General features: G+C 42.7%; 1 protein-coding gene and 1 pseudogene across 1 annotated transcript; both read left to right on the top strand.

Moving 5' to 3' along the window:
* The first annotated feature begins 478 nt into the window (after positions 1-478).
* Positions 479-5,425, top strand: LOC131483239 (ankyrin repeat domain-containing protein 26-like). The gene is made up of 3 exons (XM_058680838.1): positions 479-706; positions 4,269-4,313; positions 5,263-5,425. The coding sequence occupies exons 1-3, from the start codon at positions 488-490 to the stop codon at positions 5,311-5,313; spliced, it is 315 nt and encodes a 104-aa protein (XP_058536821.1). The 5' UTR covers positions 479-487; the 3' UTR covers positions 5,314-5,425.
* Positions 5,426-11,682: 6,257 nt separating this feature from the next.
* LOC118757786 (S-adenosyl-L-methionine-dependent tRNA 4-demethylwyosine synthase TYW1-like) lies at positions 11,683-24,782 on the top strand (annotated as a pseudogene).
* The last annotated feature ends 19 nt before the right edge of the window (positions 24,783-24,801 follow it).

Genomic DNA, 24,801 nt, shown 5'->3' with positions numbered 1-24,801 from the left:
CTCAAGACTGGTTAGCCTTTTTAAAAATATTTCAACTGTGTATCTTTAAGGTCTGCAACATGTTTATGTATATTTATAGGGAGAATAAAACCATTATTTCAGTTAACAAAATCAATGTGCTCATAATGTCACAATTACCATTTAAAGACAATTTTGCTAATGGCATTCCCATGAATGTTGTAAGGACAGGCATGCCAGAGACAGTGGTGCTCCCTGGTCACCATACATCACTGATAGCCATTTCCCACCGTTTTGAATCATCTATTAATTAGGAATCTCCCTACTTTGAATAGTTAAAAATGTTTGTACTTAGTAGATATGCTCTGATAAACCTGCAGTGTTAAAAAAAACTGTGGAGTAGAAAACAGTATTTACTCCCATTGCCAGGTGTTTTTTTTTTGTTTGTTTTTAATGCAAGTCAGTTAAATATTAGGGAAAAATAAAATATTAAGTGTTCGTCTTTTGTCATGTTAACAGATCTACTGTCATGTTAGCAGAGGTCAGAACCAAACTTCTCCTGGAGAAACAGCGGAACAGATGTTTACTCAACACTCTCACTGGAAGGCCTCTCCTGGAGTCAGGCTGCGTTGGAAATGTGAACAACACTTTAGAACTCAATAGACATCTAATTTCACAAGAAAACTTAATGATCCCAATCTCAAGACAACAAACTTCACATAACGGCATGGTGGATTATTTATTTGTGGTTCGGTTTTCTTTTTCCTTTTCCTTTAATTTTTATGCCATTTTACTTTTTATTTGGTAAAGCACTGGATTTTACTGACTTATGCATGTTAGTCACATAACTGCTACAACTAACACAAAAAGGAAGTAAATTTTACATCATCCAATTTTTAATAATTTCATTCAATAAATTTAATCAAGTTGAAAGCTTTTAAAATTTCCTGTAAAATTGCTTTTCAGTTAGGTTTTAGAAACTGAACAACCCTGCCTAATAACATAGAATACACTTTGAGGAATTTGGCTCAGTGTCTAGTTGATTTTCACTGGACTGCAGTTCAAGGTTTTATTGCACTGTAAATTTCCCCACAATCATTGTGAATGATTGGCATATAAATTCTTTTCACAGATGAATGTTTCATTTTAAATGAATTCAAGATAAGTCGTGAAGCCTGCAACACTAACAGAGATTTCTGCTTTCTATTTCTTTCTTTGTAACAGTACATACCTAATTGCTCTTACTAATAGTTGTTATGTATAAAATGTGTCCATTGCCAGGAAAATGTGCAATTTAAGTAATTAAATAAAGCAAATACCTTGCCATGACTTGAACAACTGATGATTATGCTGACAAATATCAACTGCAAATACCAGCAAATATAATTAATTACATTCTTTCTCTTCACAAATCCATGTAAGCTGCACATTGTCCCCATCTCACAAAAATTCAGTTTAACAGACATGAATAGATTTTTTGCTAAAGAATTCTTTGCTAATTACTGAAATATTAAAAGGTCATTCTTATTTTATAAAGAATATATATCACTTTCAAACAAAAAATTTCATTCCCCGTTCTCTTTGCAATAAAATACACATATTTAGTATGGCTTGAAGCTGCCTTCATAGATTAATCTTGTTGCCGATGGTTCCTCAACACCAACAGTTCAAATGGGGGAACTTACATCCTCTTAATTAAATTTGAGTATATTCATTTTTATTGATTTTGTTTTATTTTTTGTGATAGTTGATCAGGGTGGTAAGGGTTAAAGATTAAGGGGAAGTGGATGAGACCACTGTTTCCAAATTTTATTTATCTTCTTCCTGTATCTGAGGGAATGGGGGAGACAAAGGGAGAAGCCCCACCCAGCATCCCAACTGCCTCAGTACCCAGGGATGGGGAACTGCCAACCAATGTCATCCCAAGGGAGAGTATATTTATTTATTTTTATTTTTTTATTAATTACTTTGCATTATGTGACAGTTTCATAGGCTCTGGGAATCCCCCTCACGCCCCTCCCCCCTGGTGGCTTCCTCCACCTTGATGCAGTATTACAGTTCAAATTCAATCAAGATTCTTTCCTTGCAAACATATAAGAGTATATTTATTTTTAAAACAATTTTTTGCTACCTCAAATAGATAACAACGTTACATTGTAATGTATTTTGTTAACGAAAAAGCACTAACCGTATTTCCTAACTTGTAATTTCAAGTGTATTAGCATTGTTAGCATTTGTAGTGCTTTGTCACTGCTGAATGACTTCAAATATTTCTGTTTCTGAAATCTTCCATTCAAGTCTTTCCATCTCTTAAAAATAAGAATGAGTTTTGAAGGTATCTAGTATTATGTTCAAGTCAAGTAGAAACACAGTATTTCTTCAAGTGTTGCATGGTTCTGGTTTTAGGGGTGGGCCTGGGGCTCTGGCAGTACATGTTACTCCCCTTACTCTTCTGAATTTTGAATATAGGAAATCAATGCACTCATTTTGTTGCTAACACATACCAATAAGAGAATTTGACTTAGAGGTGCAAAGAGTATGTGGTACCAAACTGTCACATCAGATTAGATAATTTGCTCAGCAGTTGAAAACAGGAAAGAAATGCTCAACACTCACTTCCAAAGCAGGCAGCTTACTACAGAGATGCCAACACTCTCTCACCCATGATTTTGTGAACACACATCTTTTCCAAGAGAGGTAGATTCAAGCATCCACACCCAAAGGGCTTCACCCAAATCCCCTGAGGAAGGTGGAGCGAGACTGAGCCCATGCATTCCAACCAATGACTAGAAGTTGGGTGGACGTAAGTATGCTAGTAGGTAAAGAGCTCAGGTCTGCCTTTCCATTGTCTTATAAATAAGCAGCTACAAAAATAATTCATTTGTGGATTGACTTGTGTAAACCAAGCTTATTTCAAGACAATTACTATTATAGGGGAATTCTCTCAACAGTGTCTTGTTTCAATTAAAATTTTCTCTATGGTTAAAACATGTATTTTACAAATTAAATACACTGAAGGTTGCTAATACAACAGAAGAGATGTTAATTTATGTTCCTTTATTTAAAACATCAGAAATGATAGCTAGTTAGAAAGCTGCTCTTCTATGTCTCATGCCTAAAAATTATTGAAAAATTGCTTTAAAGGCATTTTGTCAATTGTATTTTCAATCAATACATTTTTTCCTGAGTATAGACAGTGCCTAGAACTCCATGCTCATTAGTAAGACATAAGTCTGTTTCTGGCAGCTAGTCAAATGGGTCTGACCTCACCCTTCTAAAATAGAGCATATTCAACACACTCATGCTAATTTTGCTTATAAAATTAATACAAATAGCATTATAATATGGTCAGCTTAAAACAAATTAGAACTTTATTTATGGAATTATTCTATTCAAGATATCCACAAGTCAGTTGTAGTATTATTTTTTAAATTTTTATTTATTATTTATTTATTTAATTTTATTAATTATATTGCATTATGTGACAGTTTCATAGGCTCTGGGAATCCCCCAACCCCTCCCCATGCCCTTCCCCCATGGTGGATTCTTCCACCTTGTAGCAATATTACAGTTCAAATTCAATCAAGATTCTTTCCTTGCAAACATATACCAAGCATAGAGTCCAGCTACTTATTGTCCAGATGGGTTGAACAGTTTCTTGGGGAGACCATTTCTGGTCTGAAGGTAGAGCTGGCAGGATATCATCCCAATCAATTAAGAGCCCCAACATAACATCAACAACAATTTACAACATTATGGAATTGACATGGTTTTGAGTAACCAGTATGTTAAAAAAAAATGCAAGTTCTTCACCGCATCCTGTGATTAGCTTATTGACATTTCAATTTTAGCTTATATACAGAACCGGCTGCTATACATCTTAAAATGGCTATAGGGTACTACTCAGCTGGTTCGTGTCTATTTTCACTTTAGTATTTAGCCGTTTATTGTGTTGAAGTATAGTTTTGCTGAACTTGGCTGATTTTAGGATAATCTAGACTGGCTTATGACTCTAACAAGACATTTGTCAACAATTAAGGTGCAGAACATTTTGTTTTTGGAGAGGGTGTGCAGAGAAATCCTCAACACCATGGTGAGGAGTGACTAATCTTTGTGTCCCACCTAGTGAGGTATGAGTAAATCCACGCTAGCTTTTTCCTGTCTGATTCTAACATACAAACAAACTAAGAAAAAAAACCTAGAATAAATAGACAAAGAACAACAAGTTGTAGTATTATTTAAAGGTTGCATTTTGTAAGTGATACTACATTTCCATACCTTGTGCTGATATCTTGTGAAACTTCTTTCAGATGCTGGAAGAGAAACAAACCAACCTAAGTAGAGACTTAGATGAGGTATGTTGATAAAAACTGTCAATTAAATTTAAGTAAACAAAAAATGGCATTCCTATCATACCCTACTTTAATATATGACATTTGATACATCTAATAAAATACATGAAAATGAACATTCATATTGAATAATATGATAATTCATGATTCAGTCATCATGTTATGTATCTTTTTATAAAATATGAAACTTTTTCTGCCGTTCCTATGGCACTGATAGAGTATTCAAATCATACTAAGAACTGGCACTATCAGAGTCTCAGTGTATAGTAGTGACACAGTAAGAAAAAATCCAAATTCATCTAGAACTAGCCAGTCAAGCAATTACAGCTGAGAAGCTGTTGTTTGACTGATTGCATGTAATAGCCCTAGTCATTGCCTTAGTCCTTTAATTACATTTTATCTTCAGGAAAATTCCAGGTTTCTTGACATGGAATTTAAAAAATTGAAATAAATTTGGTTCTATTAATCCAAATTAGATTATTTAAATTCCACAAGTCTTTCTCTCTTTATCTTTTTGCAAATACCCTGCTTCCCTGTCTTTCTGGTACACTTTAGTTTTCTGGCAGGTACCAGCATCCATTCCACCTCCACCGAAAGGCCTACCATAGTGTCATAAAGGTAGATGTGTGTCCCATATTTGTTTTCCAGTAGCACTCTGTTGTACTCCTGCCATGTATAACTCTTTGTAGAAACTGCCTGTACATCTATGGTCTTCACTTTGCAATGTTACTGCTTAGCACATGATTACACAATAATTGGCTGAAGAATGAGAAAATCAGGACTCCTGATAATAAACAAACAATAGTAATTAATTCTTGTGCAACTGCAGGCAAATGGTATATGCAATATCAATTTTGTACTACAGTTATACATATACAATTTTTGGTTGTTAAAACTGATAAAGTTCTTAACTGTGAAGTCTCTGAGATAAAGAATTTACTTTTCTTTCCAGCTACTGCTGAACTTGGATCTGGATCTTATAGAGCCTTTCTCTAGCATCTAACAGAGGTAAAATCTAAACCAAGTTTGAGTTCTGAGATCATTAATCTGTACATACGTGAAAGAAAAAATATGTATTCTCTGAGTTAATAAAATTTTCCTTGGTGAACTCAAAATCTTAATGTTTCCTATTTAAAATATGACATGAAAAGTTTTACTAAAAGAAAATAGTTTTGTACCTGTGTGAGTATAAAATTTTATACTTTGGTTTCTCTTCAAATTGTATAACTCTTGCTCCTTTATACAACATCTTATCTTATTTTTAATTGTTCGATATTTGGAAGACAGAATGAGAGGAGAGAGAAAGAGTCCCCTTCCTCTGGTCTGTTATGGAATTCATACATTGTTCATTGCTTGGCCAGATCATAGCAAGGAGCCAGAAATTCCAACCAGGTCTCTCACAAGTGTCACAGGAAACCAATTACTTGGGAAATCACCTGGGATCCCCTAGTCTGTGCATTAACAGGAAACTGAAACCAGTAGTGTGTCTATGACTTGAACTCAGGTACTCTGACTTGGGTTGTGAATGCCCCAACCAAGATCTTAACTGCTGCACCCAATATCTAACCTTGCAACAGAATATTATTCTTCTCATTGGTGTCTGCAAATGACTTTTGAGATGTATGCCAGTCATTACACAACAGTTAAAATTTTTTTCATTCATAATTTCGTGCAGTTAACTTGTAGCTTATTCTTATTTACCAATTTTTGCCATTATATGAAAATCTAAATCTCTAGGCACCATTTTGGTATACTGATATTGTGGCCTTTGTCAATGTTTGGACATAGTTCAGTCTTCATAATTCCATAAAACTGATGCATTTTAAGTACTGACTAAAATAGACCATCCTCACAGGGAAATAAGATTTATCTAAGGCTTTTCACTTTTTCTGTTCATATATGCATTATGTATTTTTCTTGACATTTAGAAAAATTTAAGACTGAATTTCCCACACTAGTGTTAAGAATATCCTCCCTTAACCATTAGAGAATAAACTGATGATGATGTGTAACATCATCCCTGATTACTCTAGTATCTAGGTCCTACAACTGAGAATATTATTCATATGATCATACAATCTTCATAATTGGAAGGGATGTACTAATATATTCTATCTGTTATCCTCAGATTACACCATAGACTGCTTGTCTACAGTGTCTTCTCTAGCCTAAGAATCTCATTCAAATGCATGAATTGGATTCAACCATTACATTCCTTAGATTCCAAATGTCTGGAATAGTTCCTCAGTCTCTCTTCAATTGGTAATTAAAACTACATCTTTAAAAAGTAAAGTCTAGTGTTGCACAATATCTGTCAAATGCATTTAAATGATTACTGTTGACACAACTTTGTTTACTCAGAAAACATCCTGTGATCTCTCTGCACAATATCACATGATCTATTTTTATTTTGTGTTACTGCTAGTGTTAATAGTGTTAATGGTGTCTCTTGGATTACTCCTCTATGTTTCTTTTTCACTTCACAATTGATTTTCAAGGGGAAGAAGATTATTTGACTCAGTGTAGATATTGCTGTTGCTTTTGAAATTTCCAATTTGTTCATTGACTTACATCAGTATGGATTGATGATTTCTTATATTTGGGGGATTCTGTTTTGTCGATATCATTTTAAATGCTTATTTTAGAAATATTCTATTTCACACTTACACAAAATTGTAAGAATAGCACAAAGAGGGGCCAGTGGGGTGGCTCAACAGGCTGATCCTTTACCTGCCAGCACTGGCATATCATTTGAATGCTGGTCCATGTCCTTAATCTCTGCTTACGGCCTGGGAAAGCAGCAAAGGACGACCCATGTCTTGGTACCTTGCATCTGTGAGGGTGGCACAGAAGAAGCTTCTGGCTACTGATTGGCTTCAGATCAGCTCTGCTGTGGCTGCTGTGGTCATTTGGGTATGAAAATGTTGTAGGGTACAAGACAGATCATGCCAGACAAGTATAGGATGTATTAAGGGATCTTTATTAACCAAGTTTGATGATACAGGGGCCACTAGGAATCAGCATATAGCAACTCCGGTGGCAATCCGGTTTGAATGGAAACCCTTAGAGAACAAACGATAATTACTGTGAAACCCTTCCATTAAACTGCCTATGTCCTAGCTTCCCCAACAATATAAAATATTCTAAGAGACATGCCACAAACAACCAGGACACACTTACAAATCTACACACATTCATCTTTTCCTGGCTTCTCTGTCCATATTCCATTACTGCTAGGCCTCACCTCTACTGCAACTCTTCAAAATACACAAATTAGAAATGTTGGGTTTTAAAACGGACTTAAAGTTTGTAAAGTTTTTACATTGCTACATGCAGCTAATTCCCACAGCCAAGTCCTCTTTTACCTTAAGCTGAAAACACCAGACGCGATGAGATATTAGGAGGTCTTTATATTCCGACAGGGTAAGATTGGAAGTGGGGGTGAAGGGGGACAAAAGTAGAAGCGACGCATCTCCTGACATGGCAGGATGGCGGCTGCCAGGGCAGGGGAAAGGGCAGCATGGAGGACTGGAGAGAGAAGAGAAAGGAGAGGAAAGGAAAGAAGGGAGAAAGAAGGGAAGGGAAGCGGACGGGAGGGGAGAGAAGAGGAGAGGAAAGAAGAGGAGAAAAGGATATGGAAGGGAAGGGAAGCGGAGGGGAGGGAAGCCGAGGGAAGAATGAGAAGGGATGGGAAAACAAGGGGAAGGAAGGGAAGAGAAGGGGCATAGGTGGAGGCTCATTCACACAACCCAGGTGAACCTGCAAGGTGTGGGAGGGGCATGGGCAATTGGGTTGGAGGGTCTGTGGGCAGGGTCCCAAGGGACTTGTGACAGGGATTATCTGAGCCACAGGTAGGTGGGTGGAGACTAAAGGGTGGGATAGTGAGAGATTTGGGGGTGGGATTCTCAGATAAGACGTGAGGTTACATTTCATTGGTGGATAACCAGATGCCACTAATTTCACAAACAATGGGGAGAGGAAGCAGAAAGCTGCATCTGGTCCAAGATGGGATGTTCAAATCACTCCTCACAAGAAATACAAAATATTTGTTTAAACGCTGTGATACTTGCATACATCGAGGAGCTTAATTGGTGTTGTTGAGTTTCAGAACAGTACCTCATTTAGAAAAAAAAAAAGAAGTTGAATAATGCATGTATATGCACATATATGTGAGAGATATAAATAAATAAATACATAAATAAACCTCATTTGAAAAGCAGCATTACAGAGATTGTTAATCTGCTGGTTCACTCTCCATGTGGCCACAATGACTGAGACCACACCAGATTGAAGCCAGGAGCCAACAACTCCACTGTGGTCTCCCGTGAGGCAGGTACATGTACTTGGGCCATCTTTCAATGATTTCTCAGGGGCAGCAGTAGGGAGATGAAGCAGAAAAGAAAAAAAAAAAACAGAACTTGAACCAGTGCTCACGTGGGATGCCAGAGTCACAGGTGGCAGTTTAACTTGCTGTGCCGCATCACTAGCTCTCAGTGTTAAATGTTTAGCCAAAGTCATGTCCGTGTCATGATGTATTTGGCCTTGGTGAGAATAGAACCATTTCTACTCAGATGAAGTTCCTGGCTCCTGGATTAGCCTGGCACATCAGTGGCTTCTGGTCATTCAGGGAGTGAATCAGTGGGAAGAAGATCTCTGTCTCTATGTATTTCTGTCTCTGTTTCCATCATTCTATCCTTCTCTGTCACTCTGTCTTCCAAACAAATTGGTAAAGTTCTCTGTGAAAAATTCATGAAAACTAAGAAACAATTTCAAGAAACTACAATTGCTCTATATTTTTCATTTTTCATTTAACCAAACCTTTGTGAACCATTTCAAGACTATACTCTTACATTTTAATCCTTGGTATTCTCTTCTAAATTGCTCTCCAATACATCATATAACATTTACTATGTTTCTTCAAAATTAAAGTATAAATCCTTTTTAAAATGATTTATTTATTTTTAATGAATGTCAGATTTACAGAGAGAAGAAGGTACAGAGACAAAGATCTTCCTCTCTGTCTTTCCTCATCTCTGTATATCTGACTTTGCAATTAAAAAATGAAGAAATCTTTGAATTGAGAAATGAAAGGTTAGATCACAAATCACGTGATTCTCTGAGACTGAACTTCTGAATCTAGTGGTGCAGTTGGGGCTTCTCCTGAGAAACCTCTCCTAAGGCGACCCCATGCCTGACTGTTGCATATGCCAGCCAGCACAGGTTGCAGTTCAGTCGTCACTCATATGCACCTCCACACAGGCAATTGCAATTCCCTGGTTTGTTCTTTCCCCAGCCCCAGGTCCCATACAAACCGATGGATGCTGTGGCCCAGCTCCCTCCAGTGTGCCACAGAGCTGGCCCTTGCACACACCAACAGGAGCTCAGCCTAGTTAGGGCAACCCTAGAGAAGCCCCACCAGAACCAGTCCAACTCCAGTTTCTGCACATGCCAGTATGTACAGCCAAATAGTCTGGTTTGTTCCACATTCCACAAGCTGCTGTATACACCTATGGGTATTTCAGCTTAGCCTGGCCAACCCCACCCTATGACTCAGTCCACACATATGCAGACAGGCACTGCTGACTTGTCCAGGCTCTCATGCACTCCTGTAGGAGCTACAGCCCAGAAGAAGAGTGCCCACAGTTTGCCTATTAGGCCCAATCCAAATCCTGGATTTCACACTTTCCAGGGAGTACTGTGGTCCAGTCTGACATGACTGGTACCCAGTTGTGGCAGTTGCTATTGATGGTGTGACAAAGACCAATCAGTTGGCACTGACTCTGGCCCTTGCAAGCACCAGCAGATGAAATGGTCCTGACTAGCCTGGGCCTCCCCCAACCCCAACTCACAGGCAGGCTGATGGTTTTCACAGCCTCGCCCAGTCTGGTTCACCCCCAGTCCTAGTTCTCACAGCATTTCTAGCAGGTTTGCTGCTAGGCCAGGGTCTTGTTTGTGTTGATGAGTACTGCAAAACAAAGTGGTATGGCCCATCTCATCTGGGCATTCATTGGCAGGTGTTGTAGCCTGGCTTTGTCCACATGCCCCTAGTCCATGCTGGGTGGTGCAGCAGACTGGTACTGCCCAGCCCAGCCCCCAGTCCTAGCACTTATTTGTTGCATTGCCACCCAGCCTGGCAAGCACCTCATCCTGATACTCACTCAACCCAGTGGGTGTTGCAGACCCCCATCCTGGACTTGCTCTAAACCTGACTCACTTTTAAGACAGTGGACACTAACTCAGCCTCTCCTGCACTGCCCATAGCTTTGGTTCTCCCACTTACCAGCACGGACTGTGTCAAAACAGGGGAGTTCCCCAAGTTCCTCTGTCAGACCAGCTCCCAGTGCTGGATCTCGAGCAATTGTTGTAAGGACTAGCCAGACTTGGCCCACTTCTAGTCCCAACATTCACTGCAGCCTTGCCACACACACTTGTTCTGGCTCTCATGTGAATACAGCCCAGCCCTGCCTGGCCCACCCACAGACCTGGCTCTTATGTGGATCAGGGGTGTCAACAACTAGCTCAGCCCATCCCATACTCTGACTCTCATGAAGCCCGGGAGGTGTTGGAGCTAGTTTTAGTCTGGCACATCCCAGGCCCAGGCTACACACATGACAAGGAATTTTGTAGCTGTGGTTCAACCTAGTTTAGCCGTATTCCTAGCTCTTGCAATGACCACTGGGAACTGCAGCCTAGCGGGGGGACCCCTCATCTCCTCTGTTAGACCTGTTCCCAGCCACAAATCTTATGCATACCAAGATTTGCTCTCACCATTGTGATTGGATTCTGAAGCCTGGCCTGCCTAGCCCACTCCCATCCTCAACTCCTGGTAGTGGGTGCTGCAGCATAAGTCTGTCTAGCCGGCCCTCATCCCTGGCTCCCATTCAGACTGGAGGGTGTGGTAGCCTAGTACAACTTGGCCCACACCACATCCTGGCCTCTGTACCTGCCAATGTGCTACGGCTTAGCATGGTCCTGCTCAGTCCACCACCTATGTCAGGCCACTACTTGCCAACAACTGCAGGTATGTGCTCATCAGTATGTGTTTCAATCCAGGAGAAGAGCACCTCAAGCTCCCCCACCAGGTCCTTTCCCAGACCTCATGCGTGTAATTGGATACTAAGCCCCTACTCAGAATAGTCTGCCCCCCTTCGTCTCGGCCTTTGTGTGCTGGTGAATGTTGTGTTCCTGCCCATCCCACACTCTGTTCTTGGGTCATCTGTGGGTGCTGCAGCCTGGAATACCCCAGCCTATTCCCAGCCCTTAAGGGTTGATTAGTTCTGTGGTCATGCCTAGCTTGGCCAGTCACTACCCCCAGCCTTTGAGAAAACCAGTAGGTAGCTGATCCATAGGGGTGGGCATACAAATTCCCCGCATGAGCTACCCAAAGACCCTGATCTCTTGTTTGCCAGTTAGTGTCATGACCCAGCCTATCATGACCCACCCACTGCCCCAACAGGTAATGTGAAATGTATCCTGCCAGGCAGGCTCCCCAGCCCTTGCTTTTTAAATTTAATTTTATTTTTGATGATACTTACATTGTTGATCAGGAAAGGGTCGAGGATTAGGGGAGGGTGGTAAGACCATTGTTTCCACACTTTCTTCTTCTTCTTCTTGTATCTGGGAAAAGTGTGAGACAATGGGAGAAACCACATCCAGCCTCCCAACTGCCCCAGCGATGGGAAATGGACACTCAATGTCATCTCAGGTTCCCTGATATAGAGCATGGTCTAAGGGTTCTGCTCTAGTGGTTTTGATAGTTCTGACATGCTGTCGATGTCACAGATCCAAGGATGACGAAATCCTTCCAAAGTCCATTTTCAGGCATAATCTCCATTCACACAGATAATCAGTGTCAAGCTTCAGAGAAATGGATGACCAACTTATTCTGTCATCCTTGCTCTACTGTGGTATCACATGTCCACTGCAGATTCCAATGGACTGCCACATCTTCCATGTGCATCTGGATATGACATCCACTGCTACGTCCAAGCACCAAGGAGGTCCAGTTCTGACACATCCACTCCATTTTCAGATCACAGGTCATGCCACTCTCCTCATGGTTGGAGTTCTGAGTCCAGTAGTCCATGTTGAGAGATCCCCAGTGGATCATACTCCAGCTCTAATTTCTGTGCCTGCTAGCATGCAGTTGACTGGTCTGGTCTTTTCCACATCCCATTCAGCTCTCCTATACATCATTGGGCCTTGAAGCCTAACTCAACACAACTGATTCCACCCTTCAGGCCACACTCAATTCAGCAGGTGCCACTGATTTTCCAGCCAGGCCTGCTATTAATACTGGTTCTCATGCTCACCAGTGGAAACTGCAACCATCTCAGGAGTAACCACAGTTTCCATCCTGGGCCCACTTCCTACCGCAGATCTTGCATTCTCCATGTGGTTCTGCAATCCAGCTCAATAACACTGGCCTCTATTCCTAGCACTAGCCAGCCGATGTTGTGGCAAAGCCCGAACAGCCTGCCCTTATCTGGATCATGCCTGAACCAGTGGATACTGCTAGCCAGCCCAACCTGGCTCTCCCCCTAACCCACTTCACATGTAGGCTGACAGTGGCTGTAACTCTGCCAGCCTGATCTGACCCCAGTCCCAGCCCTCATGCTCACCAGCAGGAGCAGTGGTCCAGCATGGTAATCCCCAAAACTCCCCCACCAGTCTCTCAGCCTCCTCTAGTGGCTCACATGTGTTGATTGATATGCAGCACAGTATGGTATGGGACATTTCACCTCAGTATTTGACAAGCCCTAGCATTTGTATCCAATGGTCAATATTAGCTAATACAGCTTAGGTCTTCCAGTTTCCCTTCCTCCAAACTACGCTGTCACAGCCTTCTGGTGTACCTGCAAGAGCAATGTTCTGGTCAGTGGAAGTTCCCCAGAGAGCATTCCTCACCTGTAATGTTCTCCTTCAGCATTCTTCCCTCCCACACATCCCATACTCCTTGCCTGAGCTGTCCACTGCCCCCATGCAGCAAGTGTGTAGGTCCCTTTCCTTGCCTTAAAATCCTTCATATCAAGGAAGATTTTTGCTATAAGGAATGAACCTTTTATTAGAAAAACAAATCTGTTACAGCTTTTAAATGCAGTACACTTTATTCTACTAAGTACAGTTCAGTAAGAGACTGCTGTTGTAAAACACACTGTACGGGAAAGGACGGCAGGATGTTATACCTCCATGGGCTCCGCTGACTGTGGATCAAAACTATGAGAAAAAGAAGTGGCAGCTGAACTGATCATGTGTGGACTTTTTCCTGCCCGTATTCCAGAGGTGGGCATGTCTGGTCTGGCAGCCATAAGACCCTGGCAAAACAGGAAGGAAACAAAGAGAATGTGGAAATGGTGATCTCACCCACCTTCCTGTAGCTCTAGGTCCTTATCACCTTAATCAACTGTGTAAAAATCATAAAAAATAAAAATAGTTAATATTTTTAAAAAAGAGGCCAGCAGAATAATTTTGTCTAGTCCTGCCAAGGCAACTGCTAGTGGGAATCTAAATTCAGTAAATCTATCATAATGCTATTTTAAAAAATATTTATGTATTTATTTTTATTGGAAAGTCAGATATACAGGGAGGAGTAGAAACAGAGAGGAAGGTCTTCTGTTACCTGATTAACTCCCCAAGTGGCTGCCATGGCCGGAGCTGAGCCAATCAGAGGCCAGAAGCCATGAACTTTTTCCAAGTTTCCTAAGCTGGTTCGGGTTCTCAAAGCCTTGGGCCATGCTCCATTGCTTTCCCAGGCCATAAGCAGGGAGTTGGATAGGAAGAGGGGCTGCCAGGACAAATATTGGTGCCTATATGGGTCCTAGCCAGTACAAGGTGAGGATAGTAGCCACTAGGCTACCATGCCGGGCCCAGTGTTATTTTTAAGTTGATCATTTTGTTTGGCCTGCAAAAGATATTGTGAGTACCCGGGTGATACTTGCAAGATCAAAGGTTCCCCACCCCAACACCTAACCAGCAAGACATAGCAGCTATTTATGTGTCGTTTGCATTGTATGTTGTTAACAAGTCTAGAGGTTGTCTAAAGCCGATAGGCAGGTGTGTGTGTGGGTTATTCAAACACCAGACCATTTTCCGTAAAGGGCTTGAGCATCTGTGGTTTTGGTATCCTCAGTGTGTCCAGAACTACTCCTCTGTCCACACTGAGGGATGATAGAGTCATCAGACCCTAGAGTGAATGGTAGTGATGGTAGGGTTTCAGAAACTTGGGCCCTGACTTTAAAATGTGCTTGTAGAAACACCAAGGGATTAATACCTGAGAAGTGCAAGCAGAAAGGTGGAGAGGACTAAAAAGTGGATTGGCATCTGCTAACTTTCATCTTTTATGAAATGTGAGACAAATGTTCAGACTCTGAGTGTGTGTAACTCTTTATTCTTATGGCCCAGAACTCACAGGTGAAACCCATTTCAAAAAAGAGCCAGGAAATGTTGACCAATGGTTATGTTTCCCCTCCCAGGAAGGAGAGCTTTCTGTCTGGAGTGAAGATTTCTTATGGTTCCCAGACTGGTACTGCCATGGTAAGTAAGACCAGTAGATGGTGTTTGTGCTTGGATGTCATGACATTTTCAGAAAATGCTAGGCATATTCAGTGAACTGAATTAGTCTTGTAATCTTTAGTCTTCACCCTCTTGCATTACACACACTGTTTTTCCTCCTGGTGAGTGAGTTTTTTCTTTCTTTCCTTAATATTGGTTTACCTATTTACTTGAAAGGAGGAGTGACTGGACTCTCATCGGTTAGTTTGCTCCCCAGATGGCCACAGTGGCCAGGGATGGGCCACATCAAATCTGCGATCTTGGATTTCCATCTGGGTCCCACATGCATGGCAGAGCCTCAGCACTTGAGCTGTCATGCACTCCTTTCCCAGGAAGATTAATGGGCTTGATTGGAAGCACAGCCTCTGGGACTCTGAGCATTTCACTCTGGGATTTTGTCACAGGGAAGAGTTAACCTGCTGTACCACACTGCCAGCCTCAGGTTTCCTCTCTGTGTCCATTGACTGCTGATTGTTGGTACCAGGGGGTCAATGGTGTGAGCCTCTTTGTTCTGTTCTTTCTTTTGCTTCAGCAGAAAAGAGGCAGTGCCCTTAGTAGTTCCTGTGGGAGTAGGAGTCGAGGATAGCAAGCAAAGCCTGGCAGCAGCAGTGTCCCAGTGTCCCTGGCTTTCACAACTTGACCTGTTTAGTTTTGACTTGTGTTAGTGTTAGTAGAGTGTTCAAGTAGACACACATTGCAGACACCTAGCTAAAAGATGCTTTTCATGCTGTACTGGCATCTAGGAACACCCAGGTTCTTAGTTGTGAGGTCACAGCTATTCAGTGATTTCTAGGAAAGGATTCTTGGTAAGGCTGGCATGAAGAAAATCAGGGACCATTCATTGTGTATTACTGTGGAGGCTTCTACTGCCCTCATGTGGTTGTCAGCATAATACTTCTTAGATTTTCAGTTCTCTTGCTCAGGGTTACCCTTAGCAGCAAAGATGGGAAACCCAATGAAAGGCAAAGAGAACTCTAAGCATCAAACCAGTGTTCTTTCCCTGCTACTTCTCCAAGGCTCTTCTGAGTGTTGCTGTGCAGCTGGTTAGGCTGCTGGTTGGGATATGGCATCCATTATCAGAATGCCAGTTAGAGTGCCAGTTATTGTGTTTCTGATTCACCTTCCTGCTCCTTGGAGGCAGCAGATGATGGCTGAGTGTGTACTGCTCGTGTGGGAGACATGGTGGAGTTCTGGGGCCCTGGCTTTAGCCTGGTCGAGCCCCAGGTGTTGGTATGCATTGGAATGTAAACCAGTGAATTGAAGGTCTCTGCCACTCCTCTCTCGCTAATATTCTGCCTTTTAAATAAATAAATCTTAAAAAAGATAGAAGCTCTTTTTATAAACAGGAAAGGTTGATTTTGACTCACAGTTTTTGAGGTTCTTTGAAGTACTTGGCCATCTTCTGCTGCCCTGCCAGGTGCATTAGCAGGGAGCTAGATCAGAAACAGCAACTGGGACACAAACCAGCACTTGGAAATGGGACAGTAGTGTTGTGAGTGGCAGATTTACCTGCTTGCTGAGCCACAAAGTGGACCCGAAGGTCAACGTCCTTTGGGTGTTCTGTGGCTCTAATAAGAGGCTTAGGCAATCACTGATATCTGAAAGTTGTGAGATGACTGGGTTAGCTCTTCCCATCCATGATCTGGACACGTGGATCGTTTTGTTTTGAAGGTTTCTATGCATCAGTTCTGATACTATTTCTTGAATACATTTTTTCCTTCTCTGTCTGTCTGTCTGTCTTCCTTTCCTGTTTGTTTCTTGCTTTTTTTTTCTTTTTTCTGAGACCCATGTTAAGTTGAGTAGTGGCTGCTATGGATTATTTTCTGTGATTGAGATGCTTTTTCCTTTAATGCTATTCATACTGAAGTCTTAGATTTCCATCCCAAACCTTCTTTTTTGGAGTGTTTTAAGATTATTCATAATTAAGAAATGTCCTTTTGAATTTCTCCTTCAGTCTCTGATCCCGTTGCTTTCTGTTATTCTCCTGTCCATATGTTCTCACCGTGTTCTTGCTGATTCATGGTTTTATGTTTCTAGTTTGAACTCATGTGAATTTTCATTTTTGGCTGCCTGTCTTACTTTTCATAAGAATGTGTAGTAAGCATCTTGAAATCAGTGTGTTCAAACCTGTGCTACTTAAACAGCCTTTACCATTTCAATGTATTTTAACTTTATTCTCCCATTTGTCTACTTGTTTTCCTTTTTTAAAATAAAGTTTTATTTATGTGAAAGGCAAAATGAAGCACAAGAGAAAAGGGAAATTAGGAAAAGAAGGAAGAGAATATGGGAGAAATAAGGAGAAAGAGACAGAGATTGGCAGATATCTTCCTTGGCTGTACACAGTCCAAGTGGCCATAACACTGGGACTGGGGTTGGGGTAGGATGAAGGCAGGAACCAGAAGCTGTGGCTGAGTCTCCTGTGTGTATGTGTGTGTGGGTAGGGGGTGGCAGGAGCTGAACTACCAGAGCCATGAACTGCTGCTTCCTGGGAACATTAGCAGGGAGCTTGATGAGAAGCAGGGCAGGCAGTGTTCAGTCCGGCCATCTGATATGGGAAACTCATGTGGGGAGCAGTATGTTGGCCTGCTGCGCCCCAGCTGCCATCCCTGACTTCTCTATTACTCACAATGTACATCTAATCTGTCAGCAGGTCCTGTTCTGCTTGCAGAAAAGAGCCAGATTCGAACCCCTGCTCAACATGTTCACCACCGAGCCAATGTTGTGTTTTGTCTGGGTTACTGCAGTCAGCTCCCAGCAGTTGCCTTGAGTGAGTGCTGCCCAGTCCTCCCCAGAGTCCTGTATACTCTCAGCTCATCATCCTCAGCACATTAGCTTAGGTAAACTCATGTTCCCGTCCACCTGCAAGCTTACGATGCCCCTCTGCACTCAGGAAATGCCCAGGTCCTCATGATGGCCAAGAGACCCTGCAACTGTGGCTCCCTGCTAGCTCTCCGCATCGCCCACTTCCTGGATCCTCCTTCTCATGTTGTTATATCCCCTGGCTGAGTGTTTCCCATCCTTTGTGCCTGTGCACTCAAATGTTCCCTCTGCCTCCTGCCTTGCTCCCTTGTTTCCTTCAGATTTGGCCAAAATCTTATTTCCTCTTTGAGCCCTACTGCAGTTTCTGACCCCAATGCTTACCCTTTCCTGACCTCCCCATTTCCCCTCTGCTGCTGACTACCGGGAGACACTGGCAGACTGCACGGGCTAAAGGGCTTAGTGCACCAGGCTGTCCACACTCGCCACAGTTGTTGAAAATTGCTGAAGCACAGCTTGGGGTTTCCCATCTTTTCCTTAGGTTCAATGACTTGATGGAACATCTCACAGACTTGGGGAAATTTTTATTTACCAATTGATTATAAAGCATGCAACTCAAGAACAAATGGAAGACTAGAATAGACAGATGTGTAGAAACTCTGTGCCTTTTTCTTAGTGCATCAGTGTATAACCAGTTTTTCCCTGGAGGCGTCATACTGTTGCCACGCTTGGTTGAATCACTGGTATCTATGATTAAGCTCCGTCTCCATCCGCTTCCCCTCGCCAGAGGTGGGGATGGAGGGAGCAGAATTAAGCCTCTACGTGTGGTTTGCTTTTCTGGCAGCTGTGCCCCAGCCTTGATTTACAGAAATTTCTTCACCAGAAAGTCATCTTGCTGTCATGTAAAAGATAATAAATCTGAGGAACTTCCGGAGCTTTGGGCTTGGGACAGAGACTAAACATTTATTTTTTAGTACATGCACTTGTCCTGGTTCTACTGTGTAAAATAATAGCCCAAAGCTGCACTCCATTGCCAGAATTGGAATTTGCCTCCAATGCACTCATCACCATCTGGTATACCTTATAATCGTGATACATTAGAACTTAAACTTCTTGGAGCAGGGACTTCGTCTTGCTCATTGTTGTGCCATACAGCCCAGTAATGAGACTGGAATGTTACTGCCCAGTGAATAAATTTGTTTTGACTCAATGTGCTGGCAGGTAGCAAGTCTGGTGTTGGGCCACCAAACATAAAAGAGCTCAGTGTTTTCCTGGATTCTAACCTCTGGCCAAAAGTCTTATCTTTTCCTCCACGTTTGTTTATTTCTTCATTTAATAGGGAGGAGTTGGTGAGTATTTTGCTTGGGAGTCAACTATGAACGTTGCATGGGCTCTGCAGCCTTCTGTGTGTCTTTGGCTCAGACCCATACTGTCAGCTAATGGGTTCTTGTTGATCCCTTGTTTCCTTCCCTTGTGTTGTGCTGGCTGACTTCAAGCCCGGTCATTCTCTAGCTTCTGTCTGCTCTATGAATAGGAGTTCTCTCCTAGGGCTTCCTCATATCTGTCAATCTGTGCCTGTGTATTTTTCCCATTCTTTGGACTCATCACTGTTTCTTTTGCTGCTCCTGTGGGCTGATGCTAGCAGAGTGAAGCAGCTGGAATATGGAAAAGCTTACGCAGCCTTAGTGCTACAAAGCCCCTATGGAGTGAGCACGGTCAGACGGGATGATGGGGTCCCTCATGACACTGGAGGGAACAGCTGAAGTGAGAACAGGCTTTGTGCTCCTTTGATAAATATCAGTCACAGGGAGAGTTCTTCATGAGGATAGCCACAGTCTGTGGTAATGGGATAAATAACAAAGGCTATATTTTGCGTATTTGTCTTGGCCATGACTTTATTTTTATTTTCCTCTTAGGGATTTGCAGCAAATTTTGCTGAAGCAGTTACCTCCCTAGACTTGCCCGTGGACGTTATCGATTGAAAGAATACGATCCAGATGAATATCTGATAGGAGAGGTTGGTAATGGTCCTGTTGATTCTTCATTCAAGATTCTCACGTGTAATTGACCTCCTGTCTCCTTGGCTACATAGATTCCTCACAGTCCATTTCATGCTGAGTGATTGTAGTGGGTTGATCTTTGCATTGAGTTTGTAGTGTTGATTGTGCGCTGTGTGGTGTATGAGGCCAATTCTTCTGATGCATTAGAGTGTCCTGGGGCAGCGGTAGGACTGAGAAAGCTTGGGTGGTGTGAAGTCCCTGCCCCACCTTGGACTCACAGTGTCAAGAGAGGGGATCATCAGTGATGGCCGTGTGTTGTATACATGGCCGTGGATAAGCTGACTGCAGGTCAAAGGCAGGAAGCATGGGTTTGGAGTTTGAGAAATCTCTTACTACTTGTGTGACCTCAATACATTACTTAGTGTCTTTGAGAGTCTAATTCCTTACCCTAGAAAATGCCCCTTCACCGCCCCCTGTCAAACACAGTTGATATTTTTGCTTTAAAGTGGTAGTGCTCAAAGTGTGGGCCCTACAGCAGCGATGTCAGCATGTGCTCTGCCCTGGTTAGAATACAGGCTCTGTGACGTGGGGCTTGGTTTTCACAAGTGTTCCAGGTGATTCTGATGCAGCTGAATACAGAGGAGCAGAGCAGGGGTTCTACAGACTTGGGCATGAAGGGCCGGGTAGGAAGTGCCTTTGGCTACTTTGCCTCGATGTTACTCAGTTCAGCCGTCAAGGCCCAAAGCAGTCACAGTTTGTAAAGAAACATGGCTGTGTCCACTGAAACTTAAATCCAGGCAAGCGTAAGCTACAAAGCGGTAGTCTGCAGACCTCTTTACTGGGTAAATGTCCAGGTGTAACTGTCCATTGATTTGTTCCCCCAAGAAAACACTGCAGTGTAAGTGACTTTGAATGAGTGACTTTGAATCCACTCTGAATTAATTCTGAGACAATGTTAGCAAACTGTGATCCTTAATTACAAGTGAGTTGGCTCTCACCAACCTCCTAACCTGGAATTCTTAAGATACCTTCAGGCAGAGGCAGTCCTCCAGTGGGACTGAAGATCTCTTTATTTCTTCTTCTTCTTCATTTTTTGAAGACTTTCATTTATTCATATTGCAAAGTCAGACACACAGAGAGGAAGAAAGACAGAGAGAAAGATTTTCTGTCTGCTGACTCCCTACCCAAGTGGCCACAATGGCTGATGCTGCTCCGATCCAAAGGCAAGAGGCAGGGACTTCCTCCAGGTCTCCCACACAGGTACAGGATCTTAAGGCTTAGGGCCATCCTCGACTGCTTTCCCAGACCACAAGCTGGGAGCTAGATGGGAAACAGGGCTGCTAGGATTAGTACCAGTGCCTATATGGGATCCTGGTGCATGCAAAGTGAGTACTTTAGCCACTAGGCTGCCGCATTGGGCTTGAAGATCTCTTTCTGATAATGTGAAGTGTTAACTTACTTTACTTTGAAAAGTTTGATTGTTTTAGGCAGTTTCTAGAAGATCTTTCTGTTTTTCTGTTTTGTTTTCTTAGCTGATTGGGAATTTTGGTTCCCAGTGTGCAGAATGAGGTCTGAAATTTGGAGGTCTATAATAACAAAGGAGTTTTCTTCAGTTAAGGTGTCCTTGTTGTGTTTTCTTTCACTGCTGGACTGAGTGATGTTTGGAATAGGCCCTTTGTTCTTAGAGATGAGTATGACATGAATGCTGGCAGTTTGGGAAAGAATTTTCCTCAGTGAGATTGTGTGTAGCTTGACTGTTCTAACAGTTCCCTTCTTGCCTGGGGCACTAGTAAGACTGTGCCTTCCTGCTTGCTACGTGCATGGATAGCCGCCCACCTGAGAGGGCGGAGTGTTTCTGCAAGTGGTTAGAGGAAGCAGCCAGTGACTTCCGATTTGACAAAACTTACCTAAAGGGTATGAGATATGCAGTGTTCAGCCTGGGGAATTCTTCCGATTTGAACCACTTCAACAAGGTATATGTGTGTTGAATTATAGGGATACATTCTCTTTTCAATAAATAAACACAAACCTCATACACACACCTAAGTTAAGTCATCTACAAACTGGCACTAAATGATAAATGTCTGGTGTTACTCTTTCTTTATAATTGCAAGTTGCCATGCACATTAGAACACTTGAGGAAGTTTGTGGAAAATGGTGGCAGGTGTTTGGTGCAGTGGCTTTCAGATACCACTTGGGGGTGACCCACAACTCCTATGTGAATGTGAGATTTGATTTCTTGCTCCTCCACTTGTTATCTAGCTTTTTTGATTCACATGCAGCCAGGGATACAGCTCAAGGACTTGGGTTCCTGTCCCTGAGCTATGGCCTTGGTTCCAGGCCTGGCCTGCCCTGGGTAGTGGGACCATTTAGAGGATGAATCAGTGAGTGGAATTTATCCCTCATTCACTCTGCCCCTGATATGAAATGAAAATAAGAAAGCAAACCTTTAAAAGAGAAAATTTCTGCAAAGTAGAATGTAAAGATAAGATGATACAAACGTCTGAACCTAATGCATACTTGGGTCTTCAAAGATAATGCATATAATGAAAATGCTATATATGGAATTCAACATATTTTTTTTGCATCAGAAAAAGTTCTTGGGACCATAGGTGTGCTGCAGCAAGTTAGGCCTCTGCTTACAACATTTGCAAACACCAGTTTGAAGCATTAGTTTGTATCCTTGTTGCTCTCTGCTAGTGTGCTGGGAGGACAGCAGAAGAAGGCTAGAAGTTTGGGTCATGTCTGCCTCATGGGAAATTGTTGCAAGCATTTCCTGAGTGAACTGGTAGAAGGGAAATCTGTTCTCTCTCTATTTAAAACTTATTTATTTATATTTATTTTATTTTTTAAAATCTATTTTTATTGGAAAGTCAGATTTGCAGAGGAGAGGCAGAGAGAGAACATTCTTCCATTTCCTGGGTCACTCCCCAAGTGGCTGCAATGACCGGAACAGAGCCAATTCAAAGCCAGGAGCCAGGAGCTTCTCTGGGTCTCCCATGTGGGTGCAGGATCACAAGACTCTGGGCCATCCTCTGCTGCTTTCACAGGCCATAGCCAGGGAAGTGGAAGGGAAGTGGAGTTGCAGGGGTACAAACCGGTGCCCACATTGGATCCCAGAAAACACAAGCTGAGGACTTTAGCCAGTAGGCTGCCACACTGGTGTGTGTGGATATATATATGTATCTTGAGAGAGAGAGAAAGAGAAAGAGAGACAGAGAGGAAGACTCTCCATCCATTGTTTCATTCTCCAAGTGGCCACAATGGGCAGAGCTGAGCCGATCTGAAGCCAGGAGCCATCTCCAAGTCTCCCACATGGATTATGTCTTTGGGCTATTCTCCACTGACGTCCCAGGCTACAGCCCAGGGAGCTGGATGGGAAGCGGGACTACCGGGATTAGAACTGGTGCCCATATTGGATCCTGGTTCATGCAAGGTGAGGGATTTAGCCACTAGACTACTGTGCTGGGCCCTATTTATATTTTAAAGGCATGTTTCATAGAGAGGCAAGGAGAGACAGAGGATGATGCTCCATCTGTTGGAAAGTCAGATTTGCAGAGGAGAGGCAGAGAAAGAACATTCTTCCATTTCCTGGGTCGCTGCTGAGCCAATTAGGTGTCAGGAGGGAGGAGCGTCTGTGCTCTGTGAGGTTTGGTAGAGCAAGATCAGAGTCCATAGTGGATCATCCAGCCTCGTCTGGAATGTTGAGAATGCCCTACAGGAACCATTCAAGCCTTGTGCCAGCCCACCACAAGGAGTAACCTGCTCTAAAGGTGACTTGGTAAACAACACAAGCATGTGCAACCAGAAGCTGCTACCTTCTACCATCCTCTGTGCCTAAGATATATAAATGCCCACTGCTTTATACTCTGGCCCACCATTTTCCTCACACAGTTACTCTGCTACGTGGAAGTGTTCTGGGCTGTCTCTGCCAGGAAGCAGTCCATCACACTCTCCTCTAAGAAAACACTTTGTCTAAACTAAGACACTCTCTTTTTGTCACAGTTGCCTCTAAGCCTAACAGGCTTCCATGTGGGTGCAAGGTCCAAAGGTCTTGGGCCATCCTCCACAGCTTTCCTGGGCTGTAAGCTGGATCTGAAGTGGAACAACCATGACAGGAACTGTCACCTACATGGGATGCCTTGAGCACAGCAAGGAGGATTAGCTTGCTGAGTGCCTTTCTCTTTGCCTTTTGAATCAAATAAATAAACTCACTTTTCATTCAGTTGTTGATTCATGGAAAAAAGTAATTAGCGTTTTTAAAAGATTTATTTATTTATTTACTTTGGAAAGGCAGATTTACAGAGAAGACATAGAGAGAGAAAGATTTTTCTATCCACTGGTTTACTCCCCACATGGCCACAATGGCAGGAGTTGAGCCTATTTGAAGCCAGGAAACAGAACTTTCTTTGGGTCTCCCATGCAGGTGCAGGGTCCCAAGGCTTTGGGCCGTCCTCGACTGCTTTCCCAGGCCACAGGCAGGAAACTGGATGGGAAGTGGAGCAGCTGGGACATGAGCCGGTGCCTATATGGGATCCCGGAACATGGAGAGCATGTATTTTCATATTAATGCTCATCACACCTGTCCTGGAACTAGCATTGTTAATCTTTGTTTTAATGAAAGTGTTGGCTTGTGCCCATGTTTAAAGAAATCTTATGCAGAATATCAGGATGTATCATATACAGATCTTTGGTTGAGACTGGGGTGTGAGGGTTTGAAACCTTTTTGGCTAATTCCTGCTGGAGGGGCAGCAGCTCCTTCCCAAGGCACAGGACAGCTTTGGCTTCTGCAGAACTGTCTGACAACCTGATGGAGGGATCAGGTTTTGAGCTCTTGTTCCTCTTTCCTTGCAGGTCATCAAAAATGTTGATTGGTGGCTCTGGATACTCAGTGCTCATCGTGTGCTGTCTCGAGGGCAGGGTGACTACAATGAGGCTCAAAGCAAACATGGCAGCATTGAAGCCGTCTTCCAAGCATCGAAGTCCCAAGCTCATCTCCCAGCTGCGTGCACTCTGTAAGGGAGACAAGAAGTACTGTGGTGACAACTGCAAGAAAGGTAAATATGAATCCAGAGAGCATGGCTCTCTGGAAGTGGATCCGAGCTTCAGCACTCAGGATGACATGTGTCACAGAGACACTGAGGTGTTTAGCCTGCAGAGCTGAACTTGACCTCTGCTCCAAG

The sequence above is a fragment of the Ochotona princeps genome, chromosome 24, assembly GCF_030435755.1.
Source record: "Ochotona princeps isolate mOchPri1 chromosome 24, mOchPri1.hap1, whole genome shotgun sequence".
In the NCBI taxonomy this organism is placed as follows: Eukaryota; Metazoa; Chordata; class Mammalia; order Lagomorpha; family Ochotonidae; genus Ochotona; species Ochotona princeps.
This window is presented reverse-complemented; position numbering and strand designations above follow the sequence as displayed.

Coding starts and splice junctions, on each gene's coding strand:
- LOC131483239 (XM_058680838.1), top strand. CDS start 488: ATGTTAGCAGAGGTCAGAACCAAACTTCTCCTGGAGAAACAGCGGAAC. Junction 707..4,268: donor TGGTGGATTATTTATTTGTG/GTTCGGTTTTCT, acceptor AACTTCTTTCAG/ATGCTGGAAGAGAAACAAAC. Junction 4,314..5,262: donor TAAGTAGAGACTTAGATGAG/GTATGTTGATAA, acceptor TTTTCTTTCCAG/CTACTGCTGAACTTGGATCT.